Source organism: Lutra lutra, chromosome 8 (genome assembly GCF_902655055.1).
Source record: "Lutra lutra chromosome 8, mLutLut1.2, whole genome shotgun sequence".
NCBI classification, from domain to species: Eukaryota; Metazoa; Chordata; class Mammalia; order Carnivora; family Mustelidae; genus Lutra; species Lutra lutra.
Window position 1 is genome coordinate 139,705,261 of NC_062285.1, and position 25,535 is coordinate 139,730,795.

General features: G+C 58.4%; 1 protein-coding gene across 2 annotated transcripts in view; it reads left to right on the forward strand.

Moving 5' to 3' along the window:
* Nucleotides 1–25,535, forward strand: part of PARVB (parvin beta) — a 94,043-nt gene that overhangs the window by 65,604 nt on the left and 2,904 nt on the right. For both annotated transcript variants that reach the window (XM_047739755.1, XM_047739756.1), the window contains exons 5-12: nucleotides 187–327; nucleotides 1,621–1,736; nucleotides 4,515–4,573; nucleotides 7,443–7,462; nucleotides 13,213–13,274; nucleotides 15,720–15,788; nucleotides 20,481–20,582; nucleotides 24,125–24,197. In XM_047739755.1, coding sequence (XP_047595711.1) covers nucleotides 187–327; nucleotides 1,621–1,736; nucleotides 4,515–4,573; nucleotides 7,443–7,462; nucleotides 13,213–13,274; nucleotides 15,720–15,788; nucleotides 20,481–20,582; nucleotides 24,125–24,197 — 642 coding nt within the window. The remainder of the gene's footprint in view (nucleotides 1–186; nucleotides 328–1,620; nucleotides 1,737–4,514; nucleotides 4,574–7,442; nucleotides 7,463–13,212; nucleotides 13,275–15,719; nucleotides 15,789–20,480; nucleotides 20,583–24,124; nucleotides 24,198–25,535) is intronic.

The following is a 25,535-nucleotide window of genomic DNA, read 5'->3' on the forward strand; positions in this document are numbered from 1 at the left end:
TTTCCCGCTCTAGAGTACTTTCCCAAGGAGCACGAAGGACTAGAAAGCTCCAAGCGCTGTGATGATCTGCTCGCCCCAGTCTGCGGGAGGGAGCGGCCCTCCCCCTTGCAGCTGGGTCACCGGCGGCCCCGAGACCCTCCAGCGTCTCCTGACCCCTGTGTCTTGCTCTCGTCCTTCTCGTTGCAGAGAAGCTGGCGGGCTGCAAGCTGAACGTGGCTGAGGTGACGCAGTCCGAGATCGGGCAGAAGCAGAAGCTGCAGACGGTGCTTGAAGCCGTGCACGGCCTACTGCGACCCCATGGCCGGGCGCTCCAGTGGACCGTTGACTGTGAGTGGTCTCTGGGGCCGCCGGGCCTGTCCCCGCAGCTTGCCATGCTGTCATTCATCGTGGCCTCTCTGGGCTTGCATGTTCAAAACCCGTTCCTGCTGCTGCTGTCTGGAAGGCAGCTGGGACAGGCCAGAGCCGGCATCCCCGCTCTTGGGAGCTCGCTCCTGGGTGAGGGACAAAGTCACGCCTGTCACTGCCTTTTTTCCCCCCGTGCTTTAGAGAGGAGAGATGTTTCTGGTCTGGTGGGGCAGGGGAGGCTCCCAGAGGAAGTGGGGGAAAGAGAGAGAAGCTCTGTGGGGTTCTTGGAAGGGAGCCAAGCGCATACACCAGTGGCCCTGACAGCAAGGTCCCCAGGAAGAGGTTCGTGCCGGCCTCTGGGTAGATCCCGGAGTGTGCTCGCACGGCCAGTATGTGGCATCACGGTCTTCCCAGCCGAGACGTGACACCGGGAAGGTGAAGAACTAAAGCCAGAAAGTTCTTTGTCAGGGGCCCCCCTCCCCGCTCCCCCTTCCCCTCCGCCTCATCCCCCCATCCTCAGTGTAGGGCAGGCAGGGCCTGGCGGGGAAGCCCTCTCTGCTGCCAGGGTCCCCTGGGCTTTGGAGGGACGAACCCCAGGCGGTGGCTGACGGCGCCTGGTTTCTTGGCATCGGGACGTGTCACAGACCCAAGCCTGCCTCAAGGGTCGTGGGCGCCGTTGGGGAGGACTGGGGTGTTTGGAAGCTGTAAGCACTGCGTGGGAGTGAGTACGACTGCACCTGTCCAAGGACTGGAGAGCTGGAGTGTTGGGGACAGCAGCCAGGGACCGAGGTGGGGCGGGGGTTCCCATCTTCTCCCTCAGAGTGCCGCCCCCCCTTGCTCTCCCCCCTTGCGCAGGCCGGTGATGGGGCAGAGGGAGACCTGAGCGGCCGGGAGAGTGATGCACGTTATTGTGACCCCTAAGTGGCCATGATGACCCATTTTCCACAAAATTCTCCCTTCCCTGGGCTAACCTCACTCTCCTGCCCGCTCTGTGTCCTTACCACCCCACCCCTGCTGACGCCTTTTACAAATGCTGTGCTTTGAAGGCGGTTGCCCGTGTCACCTGAAAGTCAGCAGGAAGGAAAGCTAATTAGAGAGGAGAAGTAGACTCACACGAGGCGCTCGTCATCTTCATTTTCCGCTCCCACCCACCCCCCACCGTGGTTTTTCTCCGCCGTCTGGTTTGGACGCAGTGTCTTTATTGCCTTTTGGACCCGGGCTCGGGGTTCCTGCAGAACCTGACCTAAACCAGCTCCCTTCTTCCTCCCTGACCAGCAATCCACGGGAAGAACCTGGTGGCCATCCTGCACCTGCTCGTGGCCCTGGCCATGCACTTCCGGGCCCCGATCCGCCTCCCCGAGCACGTGTCCGTGCAAGTGGTGGTGGTGCGGGTGAGTAGCGGGCGGCGGACCTGCCCGCCATGCTGCGGGCGGCGGGGTGTGGGGTGTGGGGACGCTCTTCTCCCGTGGACTCTCCCCCCACTGCTGCTTTTTTCCTCCGTCCTGTGCGGCCACCTTCTGTTCTCCCCTCTTGACAAAATGTGTGTCTTGCCCTGGCTTGGGGACACACGTTGGAGCCAGAACAATGGCACTGATTTGGAGAGAGGCAGATTCAAAGGCAATGAGTGTGTTGAGGTTTAATTTTCCAGCATCTTTTAAAAAAGAACATTCATTTCTCCCCAAAGCCAAGTGGTTGGAATTCAGTTCTCTTGAATGAGCTTATTACTCACCGGAGCGGGTTGAGACCAGCGGTATGAAACGGATACCCTGATGAAAGCTTTCTCTGCATCTGCTGTGAATTATCTCCTCCAGTCCCCGCGATTGCCCTCTTAGGGTCATTTCTTTTGCTTCCCTTGGAGAGGTGTAACTGGGAGCTGGGGTCCTTCTGGCAGGGGCAAAGCAGCCTATCTTGTCGCGTCCCCTGCGTTGAAGCGGACCCAGCCCCGACTCTGTGTTTGCGGTCTTGTCCAGTAAATGCATAGGAAGCACCTACTGTGTACTTGGCCCTGAGCCCTGGCTGTCGGGGACACCAAACGGGGAAAACGCTCTGCTTGCGAAAGCACCGCTCTCCTGCCAGACCAATGAGGTTTCGCTCGGAACCCGGATGTCTGTGTGTTCATGCACTTGTGATGTCCAAGTCCACTCTTTCCCTTAGCGGCTCTGTGCCTTCTGTGGGCCGCAAGGCTCTGGCTGGTCCTGGTTTTATGAAGCTGCCTGTCCCCTCCGTTACCCTGGGAGCTCTGCCCGGACCCTGCGGGGCGGGAATGCCCCCTTTCTGGCATCGGGCGAGGGTTACTCCCCCCTCCCCACGCCGTGGGGGCTCTGCTTGCTTCCTAAGGAGGGAGGTTTATGGTCCATGGTGGTGATGGGGTCGGGGACCGGTTCTGCTGCCCCAGCCCTCGGTGCTCACCCGAGGCAACCAGCCGGGAAAGGCTTCCCAAACCCGTGTCCATCAGTCTCGGGGCCCCATGAGTGCTGTATGGCTTGGTGATTAAGGCATTTCCTTTCAGGCTGTGCTTGGATCCAAGAAAATCTTTTGGGTTTTCAGAAAGTTTTACTGACGCGGGCAAGCACTTGCTGGCGCCTCCTGCCTGACCAGGGTTACGGAAGGATTCTTCCGGCCACACCCAAAGGGGCATGCATCGGGGTGCGGAGGTCCCGAGAACTGGCCAGCCTCTGGCCTCAGAAGCCCTCCTCCCAGACCCCAAGGCCCGTCCCTCCATGTCCGGTTCTCCGGTCGGAGATGGGAGGTGCAAGGAATGTGGGGGTCCAAGGAGGGAAGGGATGAGGACAGGGGCCTCTTTACTATCCGGCAGTGTGGCCGGAGGCGAGCCCTTGATTTCTCCAAGTTGCAGTGATTTCCCCAGAAATCTGAGATTATGCTATAAAACTGAAATACTCAGCCTCGTGTGTCTGCTACCTCGCCCCAGGCCCGGCATCTAGTAGGTGCCCAACAGGTGCGTGGATACGTGAGGGAATGAAGTGTCTCCGGCCTTGCTGGCGGCTCTCCGGGAGCCCGTGGGCGCTGACAGGCTCCGCTGCAGGGTGCCTGCTTTTCACCAGCAAGATCCAGCCTCGAGGCTTCCCTGGAGGCCAAGTTCAGGAAGGGCTGGGGAGCTCCGATCTCCAGAGGTGTCCACGATGGGCCCCCCCCAGTGGGGAGTGAGTTCCCCGTGTCTCGAGGGGTTCACGTAGGGGCTTACAGTGGTTGGATTAGCTGGCTGGTGAGAGCCACCCTGGGGTCCGGGGACATGCAGGTTACTCCCCATCCCTGACTCCCCACTCTGCCACCCTCTGTGCCTCTTCACACCTGCAGGCTTCTGGAGAATTCCGTCACACACAGTGTTGTGTCCTAGCACTCCTGTTGCAAAAGACCACAGCCTGGGTGTTTAAAATAGCAGACATTGTTCCCTCACTGTTAGGGAGGCCGGAAGGCCTACACAGGACTTGGAAGGGCCCCGCTCCCTCCGAAGCCTCTAGGGGAGGATCCTTCCTTCCCCCTTCCAGCTGCTGGTGGCTGCAGGCAGCCCTCCGGGTTCCCGGTCTTGTAGGCGCGTCTGTCCAGGCACTGGCTCTGTTGTCAGTCTTCCCTCTGTGCCTGTGGCTGTTTTCTCTTACGAAGACTCTGCTCGTGTTGGATTTGGGACCTACCCTAGTGCCTTATGGCTTCCTCTTAACTAGCTCTATCTGCAAACACCGTGTTTCCAAACAAGGTCACGTTCCAAGGTTCTGAACGGACATGACTTCTGGGGCGGACAGTGTGGGGGAGGCATCCTACTTAGGCAAGCGTGCCTGTCCTTATACTGGCTGCTCCCCTTGTTATGGGGGTTCCCGGTGCTCCATCCCTCTCCCAGCTGGAGACATATGGGTTCCCTTGGGGAGCTAGGGTATTAATCCTGACAACCCCCCGCCCCCGGCCCCGCCAGCTGCCTGCTCTCAGAGCAATGCAGAGAGCCTAGGGAGAGGGTGGAGGAGGGGAGGGGACAGTTTCCAGCCACCAAAAGGGTCACCCCCTCGAGTCACCTGCAGTCTGCCCCCGCGGGTGTGGCTTGGATGCTGTCTAGTGGGTGGTCAGCACGCAGCTCAGGACCACGCCAGTGATGTCCTTCCTCCCGTCGCCTCTGCCTGCCCGCTGTTGGTGTGTTTATTTGTTCATTTTGGGGTTTGCAGAAGCGAGAAGGCCTGCTGCACTCCAGCCACGTCATGGAGGAGCTGACCACGACAACGGAGTAAGTGGACACTAGCCGGGGACCGGCACGGACGCGGGGGCCACTTCTGTGCGCTTCCCTCGACCCAGGGATGAGATCCGCACACAAGCGCTGTCCTAGCTTTATTATGACCTGCATGCACTTTTTCTTCAAGGATTTTTTTTTCCCTTGCGAGGAAGGGCAAGATAGCAGTTTGATTTGGTATTTAAATGAGAAATTCTCCCAAATAGAAAAGTAGGCAAACCACATGCGGCACGGGAATTAGAACTTACCGAGGTGGCCTAAGATCTTTTCTGGAATGGCACCAAGAATGATAAGCAAGTAGAAATAGAACCAATCCCATTCAGAATCTTTTACAAGGAGGAAACGGCTAAGGGAAATTTAAAACCTTGAGCTTTTGTAAGGTGAGTGTGCTGGCGTCTTCAGAGTTTTCCGTGTGAGGACGGAGTTCTTCTCCGAAGCCTTTGGACGTATATTCCTTATTTTAGGTGAACTTCGAGAAGGTTGGGTGGGGGGAGGAGGGGTTCAGAATGGTCAGGGGACCCCTTGTCGCGGCTCATCTGTCCGCCCGGACATCAGCTCCATGGGAGAGAGAGCCACACTTCTGACCCAGAAATTCCTTTGAGAGCGTGCGGACTGTCGCTCTTCTCGTAGGGAAAGCTGGACGGCAACTTTTAAGACATCTAAAAGGCTTCAAATCTACTGAACGTAGCCAGTCAAATGGTCTGTTTTGCAGGTAGCTTTTAGGAGCCTCCCACGGCCCCTTGTTAAGGATCTTTAAAAATTCACTGCATTGGTGCCGCTCCCCCAAACCTGGTTCAGATGAAACAGAACATGAAAGATGGATCGTCTCGGTGAGCCCTCCTGCTCCGTACACCGAGTGGTTAATTCCCATGTCACGCATTCACGTCTGGTCTTTCACAGATCAGGCTGACACGGGAGACCATTCTGGAGTGGGAGCTGCCGGGTGAATTGGGGAGCCACTGCCATGTGGCCTGATGGGCAGCACATCTGTTCCAAATCCATGGGGGTGGGGGCGGGGGAGGGGGAGGGGCAGCGCAAGGGACAAGGGACCTGGTGCTCAGTTCAGCCTGGCCTGTTTGGGAGCAGGAGGAGGGGAATGAGGAGTGGGGTGGTGTCTTATGGTTATGTTACAAGCCGCCCCCCTCCCCAAATCTAAGCAGCTTAAAACGACAGTCCCATTACCTGCTGATGATGCTGGGTTGGACTGAGCTGGGCCAAGCCGGGCAGGTGTTCAGTTCATCTGGTGCTTGGTGCTGGCGGGTGGCAGGCCTCTGTCCCTGTACCTGTGCCTCATCCTTGGGGACCTGGGCTTCCTCCCAGGGTGCCCTCAGGGTTCCGGCCCCCTGCCCCATGCGCTGTCCTCACATTCTGTGGGTCAGAGCAAGTCACAAGATCATCCTGGGTGGGCAGGGGAGACGCACTGCCTGCCATTGGGAGAGGCAGCTGGGCCTGTGGCAGTGGGGTGGGGGTGCAGCCCTGCGAGGGACTGTGGCCAGGGTTTGGTGACCTGAGGGAGGGCAGCTGTGGGAGTTAGGAGCTCTGGAATCAGAGCTAGCGGGGGTGGGGGTGGGTTGAGGGGGGTGCATGGCCCGTACAGCTCACAGCAGTGACCAACATGAGGGCACTGTGCTGGGCACTGGGAGGTGGAGGGGTTTGGGACAAGGGCTGGCGGGCTAGCGGGTGACAAAGGCCGTGTCTGTAGAAATGTGGATTCCAGCCCGGGCAGCTTGTGGAAAGTGCTGTGTGGCCCTAGACTCAGGATGGGGAGGGAGCGCCAGTCTCCTGCCTGGCCTCCCCGCCTCTGGGCGTGCTCTCCCCAATCCCTCCCCCTCTGTGTGGCCATAGGGGATTGGATAGAGCATCTAAATCACCAGATGTCTGCAAAAACCACAAAGTACTGTCCCATCTGCCTGCTGGCCTTCCCGCTCCTTCTGGCCTTGGCGCTCTGGCAGCCCAGCCTCCTGCAGCCCCAGAGATCCTCTGCACCTTCTGTCTAGCCTCGGCCTCCTTCCTGTCTCTTTCTAGAGCTGGTTCTGAGGTCCCCTCCTCCAGGAAGCCCTCCCTGTTTGCCAAACACGAATGACTGGCTTCCTTTTAGTTCCCGTAGCATCTCCTATATGTGACACTTTGGGTACACGTGGACTGTGTTGAAATGTGAGCTTAAGGGCCGGGCCATGGCGTTCATGGGAGCGGGATGTTTATTTCTGCATTTTCATGGCATGCCCATAGTAGCTGCTCAAGAAGTATTTGTTAAATAAGTTGGAGCCTAAAGACTCGAGTCTAGAGGGATTTGGGGATGATCTGAAGACCCCCTCGCCTCTCAGGAAGCTCAAGCAGGGGAGGACCTGTGCACGGGGCCCTCGCAGTCCTCATGGAGGGACTAGCCTCTGTGCCTTGTGGTTTCAGCCTCCGCCTGCTAGATCATGGTCCAGCCTCTGATTCTTCAGGATCCCCGAGTTTTGTGTTTCTCTGAACGCGCAGCTCACCACTGTGGGACCCTTGGGTGATCTGCACCCTGGACTTCAAAGTTTCCCATTCATTGACCCCAGAAGACCCGTTATCTGCTGAACCGTTCTTCCTGTTAACTGCTCCCATAATTTAATCCCCCCAAATGGCATTCAGGGGTGGTTTGACTCAAGGTGGCCACTTGCTGCTGATCTCGTGCACACATTTAGAAACCCACACATGCACCTGTGTTTGTGATGAGAGGGACAGAGAATCTGTTAAGATAGGATTTACATTTTTATAAAGAGCCTTTCAGCAGGACAATTTAGGGCTCCAACTTTGGGGTTCCCTCCATCGTGACCTCACCGCACTGTGTTCTGAGCACCCACTGATGGCTCTCTTCCTCTGTTCTTGTTTGCAGGATGATGATGGGTCGCTTCGGTAAGTACCTGTAGGGCTGGTGGGTCCAAGGTCACGGGCACTTGCGGGCTGTGGCAAGAAGTTTCCAGATGCGTGGATACACGCTGTCACCCAGGGTGCAGGGCCCACAGGACCCCATGGGGTCTCCTGTAGCTCCCCCTGGGGTCTGTCTGCTTCTCTGAGCTGCTGCAGGCAGTGGGGGGATAAGAAAAGCCTGGTGGGGGGTGACGAGGTGGTTACTCCCGTTAGTTCCCAGAGAGCTGTTCCCAACCCCGTGGCAAACAGCATGACCCTATCTTCCTCTCCACGAGGGGTGGCAGATGGCAGGACAGCTTGGGACTGCGTTTAAGTGTTTAAACCCTCCAGGGTGGGGAGTCTGTGCCGTAGCCAGAGGCCATGTGAGTGAAGCTCATTGCTTTGGAGACTATTTTGAAACAGAAAGCTCTTGACCCCCAAATGCCACGTTCTGCAGGGAGCACGGCTGTTAGCAGAAGTGGAAGCCAAGTACACGTTTTCCCACGTGCCCTTCGAGCCCGCCTGGCTGGAGTTCAACCTGTAGTTGTGGGGTCCCCGGGGAGAGGTCTGACACCCTGGAGTCAGCCACGGGTCTGACCACAGGGCCCCGTCCCCTCACGGGTATCCTAGGGTCCCATGGCACACCCCTGTGGCTTGTGTGCAAAGAGGGGACGTGGGTCCCTGTTGATGTCCTCAGACTTCCTGAAGTAAGCCTAATGCTGCGCTGGGGAAGTTCACGGTCTTCATGATTTTTGAGCAGTGATTCAGTCTTTTTTACGTGTCTTCGTTATTTTAATGAAAAGGAGGAAAAGGGAACCGTCCCATGTCCAGTTGGGGGTGTCACGTGGCAGTGGGGAGTGCAGGCCACGGGGCCGGTGTGGGCTCCTGGAGGGGACAGGGGTCAGGCCCTGGGTCTGAGTAGGGCCGTCAGAGCATCGAGGGTCTTTGATTTTCTGAGCCATGTCCCATCCCTGTTGGGCACAGGCCTGGTTGGAGGTTCGGGGGACCCGGGGAGCATCCGTGTTGCGGGGGGCTGTGTGCCGTGGCCGGGGGGGCGAACAGGGCGGTAGCTTCTGGGCACAGGGTGACGACGCGCTGGGAAGCAGCCGGGTGTCGCAGTATGAGAAGTGGACTCAGCTGCCGTGCCGGCGTTTGAGCCTTCGGGGCCGTGGAACCGCGAGACGCCGGTGGGGTGACTACTTGAGAGGCTCGCCCTGCTTACGAAACGCGAGCAGGCCGTCAGCGGGTGACAGCCGTCAGCGGGTGACAGCCGTGAGCGCCACACTGGCTTCTGCTTCTGCTGGCGCAAGGGCCGGGCCCCCGGGTACCCAGACTGGCAGCCTCCGCCGGTCCTTCTCCCGTGGGGCCCTCCAGGGCCCCTCCAGCCCCCTTCCCACCGAGGTTGGGCCTCCTTCCCTCCCCCCGGGTCCTGGTCCCAGGCTCGCCCTTTGATTTGGGGGTCAGGTGCTCTAAGACACCCCTTTATCCCTCACTCTGCTCCTTACCCTCCACCTTGGCTTAAGGCAAAGCCATGGCCCTTGAGGTGGCCTCCGAGCCCTCCAGACCACCCCCCCTCCGCATGCCTCTCGCCTCCTCTCTGGCCTCCTCACTCTGCCCTCGTGTCCTCTGCCTGTAGCTCCCCTGTTCCTCCGAGAGCACCCCGGGGGGCCCCTCCAGCTCACCCACTTTGAGTGCCCTCTGCTGGGAATGCTCTCCCTCTGGGCTCGTCGGCGCCCCCCGCCCCCACTCCTCAGCTCTTCCCAGGAGGCCCGCCCTGTCTGCCCTGCCCCGCCCAGCCTGTCTCTTTACTCTGTGCCCGCTGGTGCTCACAGGGAGCTGCCACCGCTTGGCAGACTCGGGGTGCCGGGATGGCCTGGGGACCCTCGGCCCCTCCGTGTGCCCCTTCCCCCGTGGCTCCTTGAACTGTAAGCGTCCTGTGGGCTGGAGCTGTGTCTTCCTTGGCGTGCGTCCCCCGGAGCTAGCCCTGGGCTGCAGACATCCAGGAGCTTCCAGAACACCAGGGGGACCCTCCTAGGCTATGTCTGCCCACTGGGTTTCACAACGGGTCCTGTTCTGTGCTCATTTCTCACCTGAGCGCTGTAAGCTTGGGATGGAGGCGTTGCCCTGCCCCCCACACAGAGGCCCGCCCCTTCCCTGAGTCATCCCTGTCCTGGCTGAGGTGGGCTGGGAGGCCCATCTCCCCAGAGGAGCTGGGAGCTGCTGCCTGGTCTCCATGGCAACGGGCTTGCTGGCTGTATCTCCCCCGCAGGCGGCCCCTCCCCCGCCCTGGGCTTCGGGACAGGGGAGAAGCGGGGAGAAGCTCTCCTTCTCCGCTCCCCATCTCCTCCTCGGGTCTCCCCTTTCTGCCAACAGAGCTTGTGCCCCCACTGCAGCCTGACCGGGCCAGCTGTGCCACCTCCGGCTGCCACCCTGGGGGACTCCTTGCCCTGTGGGACCTGCTCTGAGCCTCCCTCAGGCCACACGGTTTGCAACCCTCCCCGGCTTTCCTGTGCTTCTCTTTGCACTTTCTGTTCCCTCTGTCTGGAACGCCTTTCCTCCCTTTCTTGTCCCAGGAAACCCTGGCTCGGCCGGAGGCTCCCATGTGATGCCCCCTCGGTCCCCTGTCCCTTTGTCCGTGGGCCCCAGACTTGGTGCTTCCGTGGACCAGGCCGCCCACAGGAATGGGGAAGTGGCTGGAACATCGTGGTCGTCTGCCCCTTGGCCTCCGCGCGGGGTGGCGGTGGGGCAGATGGGGGCGCCTGGACCCCACGTCCGTGGGTGGCACGCTGACTCTGGGCGGGCGGGAGGCGGGTTCCGTGTTGCCACACTTCCAGTTCCTGCAGACGAGCCAGAAATTCCTATTTATATTTTAAAAAGGTTAAACAAACAAAACAACTTTATTTGGACTGACGGTCACACCCGTGAGGGTTGTGCTGGGCCAGACGCCGGCCCGTCCCGGCTGATTTGGCCCCTTTCTGAGCCCTCTCTGGCTACCTCAGTTTACCCATCTGCCTCCATCCGGCCCTTGTCCCTCCCTTTTTGTCCCCGTGACTGTCGCCAGAGCTTCCCGAGGGACCGTAGGGAGGGGCGGGCTCAGAGAGGGCATCGAATGAACTGAGCTCGAGCCCCAGCGACCCGCCTGCCAGGCAGGGGGCTTGTCCCTTGATGTCCTGTGTGTTTCGTTCTAACACCAACCGTTCTAACACCAACCGTGAGCTGGGGACTATTTTTACTCCCACTTCATGGAGGAGGAAACAGGGTTAGGGAAGGAGGTGAGTGGCCTGAAGTCCCGGGACTTGTTTTCATTCCCGAGGCCTGGCAGACAGCAGGTGAGGGCAGCACAGGGGCAGCGGGCCTCCGCTCCCTCCCGCGGCTCCCCTGCACGCCTTCGCTCTGAGCCCAGCGGTGGCCCAGCTAAATATACCCGGCTGACGTCAAGCTCTCTCCTGCTCCGAGAGTTTTTCTCAAGCTGCATTTAAAGTTTGTGTTTTGCTTTGTAAAGATTTAGCTCCCCCCCCTTGCAGACTGTCGTATTGAGTCTCATCTGACTTCAGTGATTATAAAAATAATTTACAGCTGCCTGGGTAGAGAACTGGAGGAGGGGCCGCTCTGCATGGTCGGGCCTTTCGGTTGCTGTTGGGTTTCAGGTGGAGGAAGCTGGGCATCCTCCCCCGTGAACGCTCGCACCCCCTATGCATGGGTGCGTACATGCCATACACATACCACACACACACGCGCGTGCCCTCGTGCGCGTGTACACGCTGCACACACCCCACGCACACGCATGTGCATGCACATGCTGCCAACATGGGTGTGCAAATACACAACACACATGCTTGCACACACACAGCCCTCTTCCATCTCTCCCTTCCTCTTTACCTCCCACCTTCCCTCTCCCCACCCCCCAGGCCAAGGAGGATGCTACCTAGGCTGGGGCCGTGAGTTGCGTCCCCATGCCCTAGACCTTCGACACCGAGCGCCTTCCTTTTGGGGCCGGGCTGCGGGGAAGGGCTGGGACGCTTCCTCCAGGAGACCTGGTTCTCCGGCTTACTTGGGTACCAGCCTGTCTTCTCTCTGATTTCTGCCTCCCTCCTCCTCCATGGGCAGGCCAGGCTGAAGCAAGCCCTGGGTCAGCTCTGGTTCTGGGCTCCTAGCCGTCCCCAGAGACGCGATGGAGATTTCTTACCCCCCGCCGCACCCCCTCTGGCTGGGCTCCCCAGCCCCCAGCCCTCCACGCTCAAGCCCCTGCTAGTAATAGTGGGCATCTCTGCTGGCTGAGGTCCTGTGTTGCCCCGGGCACCTTGGGGGGACAGCTGGGTCCTGGAAGACGGAAGTCGGGGCTCCAGGGCCTTCCAGATGCCCTCCTCCCTTTCCCTCTCTGCCCCACCGGTGACTCCACACAGCCCTGCATCCACTCTGAGGCCTCAGTCTTCCTGCCTGGACTCCGAGCTGCAGGGGGCTGCAGGGGGCTGCAGGGGGCTCTTCCTGCCTCCTGGTCCCCTCCCCCGCCAGCAACAGCAGGCTAGAACCAGGCACCCACTGGCTGCTGCTTACCTGCTGAGAGCCGTCTTGGCCTGGCCTCCAGTGCCTCCCGTTGAAAAGGGAAGGGATTGGTTCTGCGTTGATTTGGAGTGGCAGGGCAGGTCGGGGCTCACCTGGAAGAAGGAGGATGGGTGGGACACGATGGAACAGGCCCCCTCAGGCCCTGCCAGTGCTCCCACAGAGGGGGACACCCCCAGAAGAATTGCTGGAGAGAGAGAGTCTGGAGCAGGGTCTCCTGTTTGTTCATTTGTCCTAAGGCAATGGCAGGAACAAGCAAGACAGTGGTTTCAGCCAGCACGGAGCTGAGAGGCCCGCAGTGACTCTCCAGCAGACCCATGATAATAAGATGTACTTTCAAGCAGTGACTAAGGGCATTGAGATGCATACTGGGGGTCAGAGGACAGGGAGCGGGCGTGGGGCACTCTTCTAGGTGTGGATGGTCATGGAAGGCCCTTCAGAGGTGGTGACATCTGAGAGCAAGCTGAAGGAAGTGACAGGTAGATTGCCCGTGCAAAGGCCCTGTGGTAGGTGTGTGATGAGGAGAAGCCAGGAAGCCGGTTGGTGGCGTGAACTCAGGGAGGGTGTGTGTGTTAGTGGGTGACTGACTGCTGGATCTCGTGGGCCACGGGAGGGCAAATGAATTTTATCCTAGAGTGATAAGAAGCTGTTGGAGAGTTTTGGTGGGGGCAGGGATGGGGAGGGACAAGAAACGATCCAGTGTACTCTGTTCCTGTTGGGAGAAGGGATCGGAGGGCTGGGAGTGGAGGAGGGAAGCCGGCTAAGGCAGGAGGGTACAGCTGCCGCCAGGTGAGGGCCTGGGGCTGGTGTGGGGCTGGCAGCTGTGCTGATCGGGAGATGTGCTCAGAGGTAGCAGCGAGATTTACTGGTACGCACTGCAAGGAGCGTTTGGCAGGAGAGAGGCGGGCAAGGGACGCCTCATGTCAAGGATGTCATGGGGGCGGATGTTCCAGTGCTACCCGTGAATTTCACGTTACAAGATAGAAACTGAGGGCGGGGCGGACGTAAAAGCATTTTTACCCTGATTTTGCTCCCAAGTGCACCTGCCCCTGGGTTCTGGTGGGAACGAAGTGGATTCTGGGCTGGCAGGGAGCGTAGGGGTGGGACATCCCGGGGTGTCAGGAACTGCCTGATCCCCGGGACGGGCCGGGACGTTTCCATCAACCCTGCCTGTGCCTCTCCACTTGCCCACGCAGAGCGGGACGCCTTCGACACCCTCTTTGACCACGCCCCGGACAAGCTCAGCGTGGTGAAGAAGGTAAGCTCCGGGCTAGGCTGCTTGCCTCCGTCCCCAGGCTTCTCTCTACAGCACGCGCTCCGTGCCGGGAAGAAGGTGGGAACATGTTTGAAATCTCTGAAGTGTTTGCCACATGGATTGAAGTGTAATTATAGTCAAAAACGTAACTACAGTGCATAAAATTAGCGCCTTTTAACTCAACATCTCTGCTCCCTGGGTGTCTCCCTGCCCACCCGCCCGCTTCTGTTGAGTGAATTAGCCAGCCAGCGCCCGCGTGGTCCTTCATTCCGACTCGAGGCTTTTTCTCAATGTGGAAATGTTTTCAAGTGTGTCAGCCTGCTGGCTCGAGCGGGCCTCATTACCACGAGGCTGTATTCACAGCCTGCCCGGGACACAGGCAGGCCCTTGCCGGCTGAGCTGCTTGGAGCGCGTGTTTGGCCCATTTCCCTCCAAACAGGAGCGCCAAGGACAGGCACTTCATCAGCCCAGGCAGCCTGCGTGTAGGCTACGGATGGAAAAAACAACAGCAAAAAAAACCATGTGAGCTGAGGCTGTGGAGTCAGGGGCTGGGGAGTGATGAGCTCCCAGGGGGTCACCCAGAAGGAATCGAGACTCGGCTCTCGGCCCGTGGAGTTATCTGAGCACCTGCAGACGTCTCACGTGGGGAGGCAGTGGGAGGATGGGTGTCCTTTCCACCTCCCTGTAACATCCAAGGGGCGGTCATTTCTGCCCGTGTGCCCTAGGAGAGAGAGCTCTTTGTCTAGCACAACTGCCCGCAACAGGTTTCTTAATGCAGGACTTCTCAGGACCTTTATTTAATACGCTGGCATGGGTTGGAATTCTCCAAGATGGGACTCAGTATGAGCATTTTCCAAGCTTATTGTCGATGGTGAGATCTGTTCATTTATCTTGTGATAGAAGGTATTAAATCCCCGCGGAACCCACTTTTGGAAAAGGCTGCTGCAGCCTGGGACAATGAGAGTCTTTTAGTCGTTGGAAGCACATTGCAAAAGGCTGGCAGTGCCCCTCCTGGGTGGAGCCTTCTTAGCATCCTTGGGTGATGACTGACGCACCTTGGGGCTCCGAGCAGTGTCCCTAACCCCTACCCCCCATCACATCTGGGTCCCAGGAACTCATGCACAAGAAGATTCAAATCTGGCCCCTCCCCTATCAACTGTATGACCGGAGGCAGATGATAACACCTGCCTCAGTTTCCCCACCTGTCAGGACCGAGGCGGGACCCACCTCTCAGGGGCGCTGTGAGAGTAAAATGTCATCATGTCTGTGCAAAGGCCCAGTGCGCAGTATGCTGGGTAGCATTGAGCATGGCACGAGGTCTGTTTGTCTGTAGGTACAAAGTTAATTCATTCTTTGAAAAGATGCGTTTTGGGCACTGGGGACGAATGAGACAAAATCCTTTCATCTGCCGACAGCTTCCTGCTTCCAGCCTCACCCTCCCACACCCCCACAGGACAGTTGCCGTGTTGATGGCTCCTTGTGCCTCAGGGAAAAGCCGGGGGTCCCTGTCCACCTCTCTGGGGTCACCCCCTCCTACATCCTCCCATCCTATCCACATCCAGCGGCAGTCTGAAGATCCCAAAGCGTTTGCGCATGTGTGTGGGCCCGGGGTCCCTGCTTGGCCCGTCCCTGCCCCACACCCACTCAGATGCTCACTTCCTTGGCATCCTGCGATGCCGTGGCCTCTCCTCCGTGGCACGTCTCACACGCTGGGCTCTAGCCCTTGATTGCTCTGTGTCCCCCACCAGGCGCGTATATGGAGAACTGTGCCACAGGCTCTCCAGGGGGGACCCAGTCTTGCCGTCTTCATGTCCCCGGCACCAAGCAGAGTGCCTGGCATGTAGTAGCTGCTCAATAAACTTGAGTAGCATGACTAAGGAAAGGCCATCGTATCCAGGGGTGGGGTGGGGTGTGGCTGGTGTTGTGTCCCACTGAAGCTGGGTTTGCTGGTGGAGAAGAGTTACAAGGGACAAGTTTTAAACTTTGGCTAGAGAGACGCTGGCGGTCTGCTCCCCTAAGCTCAAGCTTACCCAAGGTTACCGAAGCAGGTGCGTGTGGCCCCTCGGGTCAGCCTTCTGTCATTTCAGGTCACATCTAGGATGCATCTAAAACCACAGTCTTCTCCCCCTGATGGTTTCATCCTTCTTGAGGAGTTGATTGTCCCCTCTAGGGCTCTTAAATACTTACGGGTGTGTGGATAAGCGGGTGTACGCCCAGGCTGGCGGACAGAGAGGTGCGTTTTCTTCTCCAGCGGGGATAGTACATGGAGTCATTTTTCCATTAAAACCAAGGGTCACTGCGAGAACCTGACCCTTTTATTTTAGCAAACATTGGAGATGATGGGAGCATCTCCCAAGTTGGTGATGGCCAAGGTCAGGTCCATCCCGTTGGATGGGAGCAGACAAGTGTCCTCTCTCACTCATGGCTCCCATGTCTTTGCCTTCACAGTCTCTCATCACGTTTGTGAACAAGCACTTGAACAAGCTGAACTTGGAGGTGACGGAACTGGAGACCCAGGTGAGCAGTGTTCTGGTGTTCGTGTTTTCAGCCAGCTCTCTGATCCCGCGTGGGGCGCAAAGGGGACGGGCGCCGTCTTGTTGGTCCGACAAGGAGTGGCCGCCCTACAGTCAGAACGGCGAGGCCCAGCCGCTCTGGCCTTCTCTCGGGCCCTCTGTCATAGTTTCCTGTGGCTGCTGGAATCGAGTCCCACAGACTAAGCGGCTTGAACCACAGACATTTCCATCCTCACGGTCCTGGAGGCTGGAGTCCCGGACCCACGTGGGCCAGGCTGCTTCCTTCGGAGGCCTTCAGGAGTGACTTCTTCCAGAGAAGGTCACATTCACAGGTTCCGAGGTTAGGACTCCAGCACATTTTTTAGGGGACACAGCTCAACCCTGACACCCTCAGAGGCGTCACACCTCCCCCACTGAAGGGCCTTGGCATGGGCAGTTCTGCCAGTCTAGAATGTTCTGTGACCCCCCGCCCCCGCCTCTGTTCCCCATTGCCATGCACGCTGCGCGAGCGCTTGCGGAGTACCTGTCCAGTGAGTGTGCACGAAATATTTCTTCCGTGGGTGGTGTGTGAAGCGTCCTCCCGCGCCCCACGCAGAGCTCACGCCGCAGAGTGAAAATCCGCTTCAGACAATCAGCAGGCATCAAAGACAAAATATAATTTTCCTGGGATTAGCTGGGTGCTCGAATTCGGAGCCGTTCGCGTTCTTGGTGCAGATTACTCTCACCCCCAGCTGATCCTGCTGAAATCCCTGGGTGATTGCCTCCGCTCCTGTCTCTCTCTTTGCCTTTCCTCATTTGCTTTTTTAATTAAAAAAGTAATTCAGGTTCATTGTAGAATGTCTGAAAATGCAGATAAGCAAAACAAAAATCGTTCTTAATCCCAGCACCCAGAGATAACTGTGCCGAGCGCTTTGTTCCGGACCTTTCCTCCACCTGGCTGGCTAACCACGGACCTCATGGGTCTGTCCTGGAAAGCTGAACGGGCCGTTTGTAACGAGTGTGTGTGTTTGTGTGTCGTTTGTGACGTTTTCCGAACACTGCCCACTTAGCCTCTGGTTACTTGCTGTTAGGTGTATCAGGGGCCCACAGGTGTCCTCGCAGGCCTCCTTTCTCCCTCCCCGCCGCCTCCCCGCTTCATCCTGTCCCGACCTACCCGACTGCAGTTCATGTGGAGTCTTCCAGACGTCTTACACACACGTGTATTTTGTTAACGACGGTGGCTTCTGCTGCATGGCTCTTCTCGCAGCGTGTCCTCTGTGACACTTGTATGCCGGGGTCTTTCTGGTGGAGTGTGTGTGCATGATTCCATCTGGTCCTTCTTCCCTTGTCCAGTCGGTTGGTCTGTCTGTCTGCACTGGTCACCTCTGAGGACTGCCTCCTCTTCCATCCTAACGCACCTCATGGCACGAAGCCCACTCCTCGTGATGGGTGCCCCCGCCCTCATGACGGGGGGTGCAGGGGCTCTCTGCCCTCAGCTTCTGCTGCTGGTGCCCTCGCTTAGTCAGGACGCACTCCTAGAAGGCCGTGATGCTTTGAGGGCCCAGGAAGGCTTGCCCGCTCCCATGCCCTGAGCCCTGCAAGCCATTCCCCATTCTCACCTCCCGCCGGCCCACACGCCAGCAGGAGTGGCCAGAAGCCCCAGACCGAGACTCTGCCCCTCGGTTTGCGTGGATCTGGAGGTACCCAGTGTCTCCTTTTTTCTCTCTCATCACACTTAAAGGGGTTTTTAACTACTGTCCGGCAGAAAGGAGGTATTTTTATAAATAACGTTCATCGTCAGGGAGACATGGGCTCAAAGCCCTGCTCGGGGGTGTGTGTGTGTGTGTGTGTGTGTGTATGTATTTAAAACCACTTCTGTATTCTGGGCAGCTTCCTGGCTGTGTGACACCGAGCCAGTTACTCAACTTCTCTGTGCTTCTCTTATGTTGAGGGGGCAGCAGATATGGGGAGGCTTAATGGAGGTCGTGCCCTTACGAGCTAGGTATTGATGAAGACAGTGCCGTGGGAGTCGTGGGGCATCTGGGGGGATTGCAGCTAGGGCACGCCCCCACCTCAGGACAAATGTGTGCTCTCATGAGTGTGAGCTAGAGGGTCCGTTGGCTGATAAGCCACAGTGCTCTGCCTGGCTCTCACTCTCCCTGGTGCCCCTCTCCCTCCCGTGCATTCCCCTGCAACCTCCATCTCTCCCACTGCCCGTGCATGAGGGGGCCAGGGCTGGGTTCTGGAAGCCATGGAAGGGAGCAGAGGCTCTCCGCCCATCTCAGCTCCCTGCGCCTCCCGGGCAGGTGATGGGGGCAGTATCGTCGTTTGCAGATGGCCTGGAAATGGGGTTCGTGTTGCCGAGAGAGCCGGTTTCTCTGGGCCTGCTGTTGGCTCAGTGTCGGTGGGGTAGTCCCACCAGCACCGTCTACCAGAGAGCCATCCTTGGCAAGCCCCGCAAGGAGGGTGTCCCTCTGCCTTGGTCTTTGTTCTTCCCTCTCCTTCCCCTTTCTACCTGGTGATATCGGACACTTGTGATTTCGACTTTTCTTCTTTAAATTGGAGGCCTTGATGGCCGGCCTAGAACAATGGGGGGAGCTGCTGTTTTTAATAAAGTCCTCCTTTGGCTCATTTTATCTGCTGCACATTGCTAGTCTCGGGGAGCTGAAGGGTGCTGGGTGCCCAGCCTCTCGTGGCCGTCCTGCCATCCCGCCATCCCGCGTGGCAGTTTTCCAGACCAGGGGACCACGCCGGCCAAGAGAGCTTCCTCATAGGGATGGAGGAGTTCTGTCACCACGCATCGGGGGCAGGAGCCACTGGCCATGTGTAGCCGCTGGGCACCTGAAATGTTGGTGGTGTGACTGAGGAACGGAATTTTGTATTTTTGTTAAACATCTTTTCAGTTTAAACATCTTGGAACTTGGTTACATAATAGCATGAATGTACTCAACAAGGCTGAACTGTACACTTAGAAATAGTTAATGTTGGGGCGCCTGGGTGGCTCAGTCAGTTAAGCGTCTGCCTTTGGCTCAGGTCATGATCCCAGGGTCCTAGGATCGAGCCCCGCATCGGGCTCCCTGCTCAGCGGGGAGCCTGCTTCTCTCTCTGCCTCTGCCTGCCTCTCTGCCTGTTTGTGCTGTCTCTCTCTCACAAATAAATAAATACAATCTTTTTTAAAAAATGGTTAATATGATACGTTCTAGGTATGTTTTATCACGACTCAAAAAAAACCAAAAATACCCCACATACGCCAGACAGAAAAGGATAAGGAGTTTCAGTTTTGCAAAATGACGTGCGTTCTAGAACGGCTGACTGGCTGGTTGGTTGCACATGGTATGAATGGACTTCACGCCAGCGACCTGGATACTTAAATGTGGTTAAGATGGTAGATTTCATGTTACGTATGTTTTACCGCAGCGGCAGAGAATAAACCAGCAACATTCAAACAAAAAAAATGTCTGATTTCAATAGGCATGTGTGACCAATGGCAGTCATGTGGGACTACACGGTCTCAGACATCTGGAGGCTGGGGTCCTCACAGGTTCTGGCCAGGCAGCGGACCCCAGCAAGTCTCGGCCTCTCAGAGATGCCCCCTCTGTGCTCTGTGGGGATGGCTGAGACCCGCCCTCTGGGTGCCTTCTGTACCTCCGTTCTCTTGTCCCCTCGGGCAAATTTGCTTTTGTCCTCACCGGTCTCCATTGCTTTATCTTTTTTTTTTTTTTTTTAAGATTTTATTTATTTATTTGACAGATCACAAGCAGGCAGAGAGGCAGGCAGAGAGAGGAGGAAGCAGGCTCCCTGCCGAGCAGAGAGCCCTATGCGGGGCTCAATCCCAGGATCCTGAGATCCTGACCGGAGCCGAAGGCAGAGGCTTTAACCCACTGAGCCACCCAGGCACCCCCATTGCTTTATCTTTAAAAGGAGTAATTGCTCCCTGGCTAACTGGGGGTTGGGGAGAGCAGTCTTCCAGAGAGTCGAGGCTTTTGTTCTAGATTCCTGGTCCCCTCATGTGGGTGGATGGTGCTGCCAGGCCAGGTACCGGGGGTGGGGGTTGGGGGACCTGGGTTGAGGGCAGCAGCCTGCAGCCCTTTCCCTGACCCAGCGCTGCTGGGTGTTCAGGGCCTGGCTGGGATGGACACTAGAGGCTCCTCTCAATGGACCTCAAAGGCTCATGGTCACCGGGGCTCAAGCAGGGGTAAGTGTTGTCTGGCACCATGAGCACAGCTGGAAGAATGTGCTCAGGCAGCTGACAAAGGGAGCAGGGGGAACCGGGCAGCAGACCCCAGACCAGAGCCTAGGGCACCCTGCAGGTCATGGACAGATGGGTCGTCCCAGCGGCCGACACTGATGGGGACACTCCCCGTGTGCTGGGCCCTCCCTGTCTGCCTTCTCACTGTGTCCCCATGCTAACCCCGAGAGACTGGAGCCAGTGTTATCCCAAGGTCGGTAGTGGGGGGCTGGGCCTTGTGGCCAGGCTGCCGGCTTCTAGAGCCATGGCCCCGTCCGTGTGGACATGCTCCGACCCCAAACAGGTGCGTGCCCACATCCAGCCCTGAGCGAGATGCTCTGCTCTCAGGTCCTTCACCTGATCGCAGGCTCGTGCCTCAACAAGGCATGGATTTCTTGCTTTAAAACATTTTCCTTCTTTGGGAGAGAACGCAGAATGTTCCCTGCCTCCCTCCACAGCCCCGACACCTCACCCCGCGTTTCTCTGTAGTTTGCAGATGGCGTCTACCTGGTCCTGCTCATGGGCCTTCTGGAGGACTACTTTGTCCCCCTGCACAACTTCTACCTGACGCCAGACAGCTTCGACCAGAAGGTACGTGTGTGGTCTCCGTTCCCAGAGCGGCCCCAGACGCACCCGCTAAAGCGCACAGCCTAGACGGGCCCCTGATGGCTCTTCCTGGAGTCTAGCTAGAGTTTTTGGAAAAATAGGACTGCTGCCAAATGGTACTGCCGTGAGACATGACCCAACCCTCAGTCACGGAAGTAAGCCCATCAGTAGTGCCAGACGCTCCCGGGTGCTGTGTGCCCAGTCCTCCTCAGGTGGGGGTCTTTCCCCTGGGACGGTACCCTTTTTAATCCCGGGGGCCCACTGCCACAGACTTGTAGAGCCCTCCCCCGTTGATGCCGTACCCATGTCACTTCTGGTTTTCCCACCTGCTTCTGCCCTCCCCAAGCACTGCTGTTCTCAGTGGTGGCCAGGAGTCCCGTGGCTCCGACACCCCTGTTCCCCCACCCTGGACAATTAACTTGTTTCTGGTTGTTTTCACAATAAACTAATTGGGCATCTTCTCCAGTCTTTCTCTCTTCCGATCAGTCCGTCTCTCTGTCTGTATCTGTCTCCCTTCCTGTGGATTGTCTTCTAGGAGAATTCCCCACATGGGATTGTGTGGGTCAAAGGGCCTCAGCTTTGGATCCGGGTTGCTGCCTCCCCCGTGTCCCTGTCTGTGCCCGTGTCTTGCCTGCTGCTCGGGGCTCCCCGGAGTTCAGCCCGTCCAGACAGCAGCAGTCAGCGTGTGGCCTTCAGAAACTTGGCTCATGCACTGTCCATATTGCTTTGGACTCGGGGCATCTGTCGTTGGATTTCCCCAAAGTGCTAGACCCGTGAGTCAGAGCAGCGGACAATGCGAGCAGGTGGTGGCAGCCAGGGAAGCGTCCAACGACGGGGCCAGTGTTTATCGATCTGCATACTTCTGGCACCTTTCAGGCCGTCCGCTCGCGGCCAAATGTTGTACCTGCCTCGCCTGCTGAGATGGAATCAGAACAGATTAGAGAGGGCCTGGCATGGTCGAGTCAGGGTGAATGGAGCGTGAGCCAGAGGGGAGCGAGCGGAGCGCGAGAACACAGATAATGTGGGGAAGAGGCTCTTGTGTTTCCAGGCCCGACGGGGCCGGCTGCAGAAACATTGTTTGGGAGAGAGATTTCCTTGTTCTGATTAATAATGCTGCCGGCAGGAATGGTGAATGGAGCCAAGGGGCCGGAACTGGGTTTCTTTCCAAGAGGAGACTGTGCACAAGCAGGGCAGGGGAGCCTTCTCTCCAGCCCCGGCCTTACTCCCTTTGCAGCAGGGGTGAAAGTTTTGGGGGGGTGCCTCCTTGTGCTGGGGAGCATGAGAGGCCCCAGTGACCGTCTGTCTGTGCCTCTGCCCGAGGCAAGGTGCTGCTGTCCCCAAGCAGAGCGATGACCTGTGTTTTTAAAACAATTGCACTAGATTTTTAAAAAAAGGAGACCAGACCCCCTAGGTTCCTGTAGACAGACAAACGGCACCCTCTGAGCTTTCTGAGATATGGGTGAGATATCAGATACCCTCTGAGATATGGGTACGACCCCTAGTGTTTTGTTTTATTATCTTACTGGTGGGAGCCACTTTGCTGAGTACCTTGTGCCTTTAGATCATCTTTCTGGAAGATTCCACAGTGTCCCTCTTTCTGGGGAGTGGAGTGTGTCCTGGAGACTCAGAGATGGTGCTTACCAGCAAATGCTCGAAAGGGCTTCATGTTCTCAAGGTGCTTTGCCTTCTGTCCCCTCATCTGATTCCCTTCCTGGGGACAAGGAAACGGGATCTCAGAGGGGCTGAGAGACGGCCAAGTTCCCTCATTCAGCAGGGCAGAGCTGGAAGAGCCCACTCCTATTCTAGAAAGTTCTATTCCTCTGTGACCTGGCCAGGTTTTCCAAAATCCCTTGAATTGCAGAGGGAAAGGATTTGAGCACGTCCTGGCCGTGGGGCTGGCTCCCAGTGGTGGCAATGGGGCTTTGGGGTACAGTGTGTGGCCTGGTCCCCTCGGGTCTGGGGAGCTGTTTGCCACTCTGCCTGCCCTGTCCCGGGACCCTGGGCGCAGGGGCGGCTTCTCTGCAGGCAGGAGGGGTTGGTGGAGGTGAGGGCATGGCGGGGACGGGAGCAGGGTGCCGGTGATTTCTTGGCTGGTAGTTTCCTCGGACTAAGAAGGAAGCAGAAGGAAAGTCGCTGCGGGGAGGTGGCTCTGGGGGGGAGCTATTCTTGGTGTGCGGCAGGTGTGGGGTTTCAGAAGCCCGACCTGGTCAGCACTGAGCACTTTCGAGGATCCAGCACTTTCCAGGGCCCGTCTCTCCCTGTCCTAACTCATCTCAGCCCCGGGGCCTCCTCCAAAAAGCGGCCTTGGTGCCCCCCATGGCTTCCCTCTGGGCTGGGCCCACTCCGTGCACCTAGACGTCTAACACGCAGCTTGGCCGTCCCATTTGGCCTTTTCCAGGGGGCCTCGGGGACGGCCCAGGGTCCTCCAACCTCCTGCGTCTGGTCAGGGGCAGCCCCGCCCAGCCCCGGAGTGTAGGGCCTGTCCCCCCACGGGGACCCTCTGGTCGCTGCCTGCCCCGTGCTGGTGCTACCAAGGGTCCTAGAGGTGGCGAGGCGGCCCCCGAGCGCCGGGACGTTGACCAGCGGCGGGTTATTTTGTCAAACATGGTCTTCCTGGTTGATTATTAAACGATAAGTACAATGATCCTGTTTCTGGTTCACTTGCCCCGGAATCGTGCAGGTATTACTGTTGGAAGGATGTGTGATTACTAGGAACCCCGGGGTGCTCTGCGGCTCTGACTCTAGGATTTACTTCATTTTCTGGTGCCCCCATCTTGTCCCCAACAGCGTTTGCCCCAGCGGACGGCGGACTGTGGTTTGGTTGTCACCCGGCATCTCTGGGGGTCAGGCGGAAACTGCCTCGGGAAAGGTGTTATTTTAAAGCCCTTCAGAGGCTGTGAGCAGAATGCAAGCTTCCAGCACCCTCGTGGGCCGAGCAGTACCTTTCAGGGAGAAGCCGTGTGGGGTGTGGGGGTGGGGTGTCCACCTTCCTGTGACATCTAGCAAGTCGAGGAGGCCAGGAACGGGGCCCTGCCTCCTGCCACCTGCAGCCGCCATTGGGCTGACTTCCGTTCCAGCAGGGTCCCTGGTGCCTGCCCGGCGCCTGGGCCACTGCTGTCCCTGAGCACGGTGTCCTGCCTGCGGCTGTGCACACGTGGCTCTGGGGGGCCTTCCCAGGACACGGTGGGTGGCCTCTCCGTGCCAGGGACAGTGCTTTAGCGTGGGTGCCTCTGGGAAGTGACATGTCCCCTCTGAGCCTTGGCTTTCTCATCTGTAAAAGGGAAAGAGTCACGGTCACTTCTCATTGCGTGGCCTATGGCACAAGCAGACACTTGGGGACCCTGGAGCCCTCGAGGGCAAGCTTTGTGCCTTCACCCCTGCATCTCTGAGCTGCCCCCCGATCCCGGGTGAGGGGATAAGGCCCATTGAGGGAACGCCTTCGCCCAACACCCTTGCTTACCCTGTGCCCTGCGAGGGACCGCTCCGGTCCTGGGGATGTACCGGTTCCACTCTTGCTTCCTTGGCAGGTCCACAACGTGGCGTTTGCCTTTGAGCTGATGCTGGACGGAGGACTCAAGACCCCCAAGGCTCGCCCTGAAGGTAACGCCCCACCCCAGGCCCGCCCAGGCTCCCGTGCCCCCTGTGCCCTTAGCTTCTGGGGCCGGGAGGACTGTGCTGGCGGAACCACAAGCGCTAGCCTTCAGTAACTGCTTGACTGGGAGGACGTGAGCTCTGCCCACCGCCTCGGGATGTGCATGTCCTTGCAGGTGCTGGCGCGCAGGCTAGAGGGGCTGTTTCATGCCTTGCAAGGATATTAAAGGCTTGCTGCTGTTGAGGAGTGTTGGGTGGATGTCCCTACAGGGACGAGGCATGGTCATGTCGTGTGTGGGTCCGAGCTGCAGCGGGGAGGCACGGGGAGCCGGTGGTGGGACCACCCGGGCAGGGGGCCTGGGGAGCCAGGAGCATGTCTGGCTCAGCCCCCTGCAGCCCATTCACAGAGGGCATCAGGCCTGCTGGCTGCTGCCCATTTCGGTGGCTCCTGACCTCCTCCCACTGCAGCGATGGCCGACCGGGGGTGCCGGGGCCGAAGCCTCAAAGGGAGGGCAGGAAGGAAGGTTGTGCCGGCTCTCCGTGCCTGCCCCCTCCTCTGACACACGGAGACTGGAGATGCTCTGGGCCTCAGTCTAAGGACAGTTGCCTGTTCACGGTAGCTGCTCGGCTAGTCTTCCCCTGGAAGAGATGCTGTTTCTTGCTTTGGGGTTGAGTATCTGCAGGGGGAAAGCAAGGTTATGGTCAGTCTGTGGCCGGAGAAGGGCCTTTTGCATCACCTGGTCCAATGGGCCCATTGCACAGGCAAACAGACTGAGGCCCAGGGCAGGGGGGTCACCTGTCTAAGGTTGCAGGCAAGTGAGAAGAAGACCTAGGTGCCCTTCCCACCAAAGTAGGCAGCCTGGACTTCGTGGGCTGTCACGTCCCCCGAGGGCCCTGCCATGGGCCAGACCATGTAGCCCATTGCTTGACCTCGAGGGGGCAGGAGGGAGCAGCAGTTTGCACACACACGCCCCCTCCCCCACCCCAGAAGGCCTGCCCTCCGTCCTGGCACAGGTTGGCCTGTGGGTGTTGGACCCCAGCAGACGTCCTTGGCTATTGGAGACCCCACAGCCATAGGCACCTCTTGTCCCTGGACTTGGCCAATGCAGGGCCTGGAAAGGATGCGGGAGTATCCCTGTCCTGCTGTCACAGGTGCTCGAAGAGCGGGCTGGTGGCCTGGGGCCTCTCTTGGCTGCCTGTCCCGGGATGGCGCTGCCCAGGGCATTTTGGATGAGGGGCCGTCGATCTTTAAACCAAAGGACTGCACCGTGGACAGGCAGGGGCCCCGTGCCTCCTGTGGGCCTGCACGAGGGCCTCAGTGCTCTCGCCCCCAACAGTGTCTCTGTT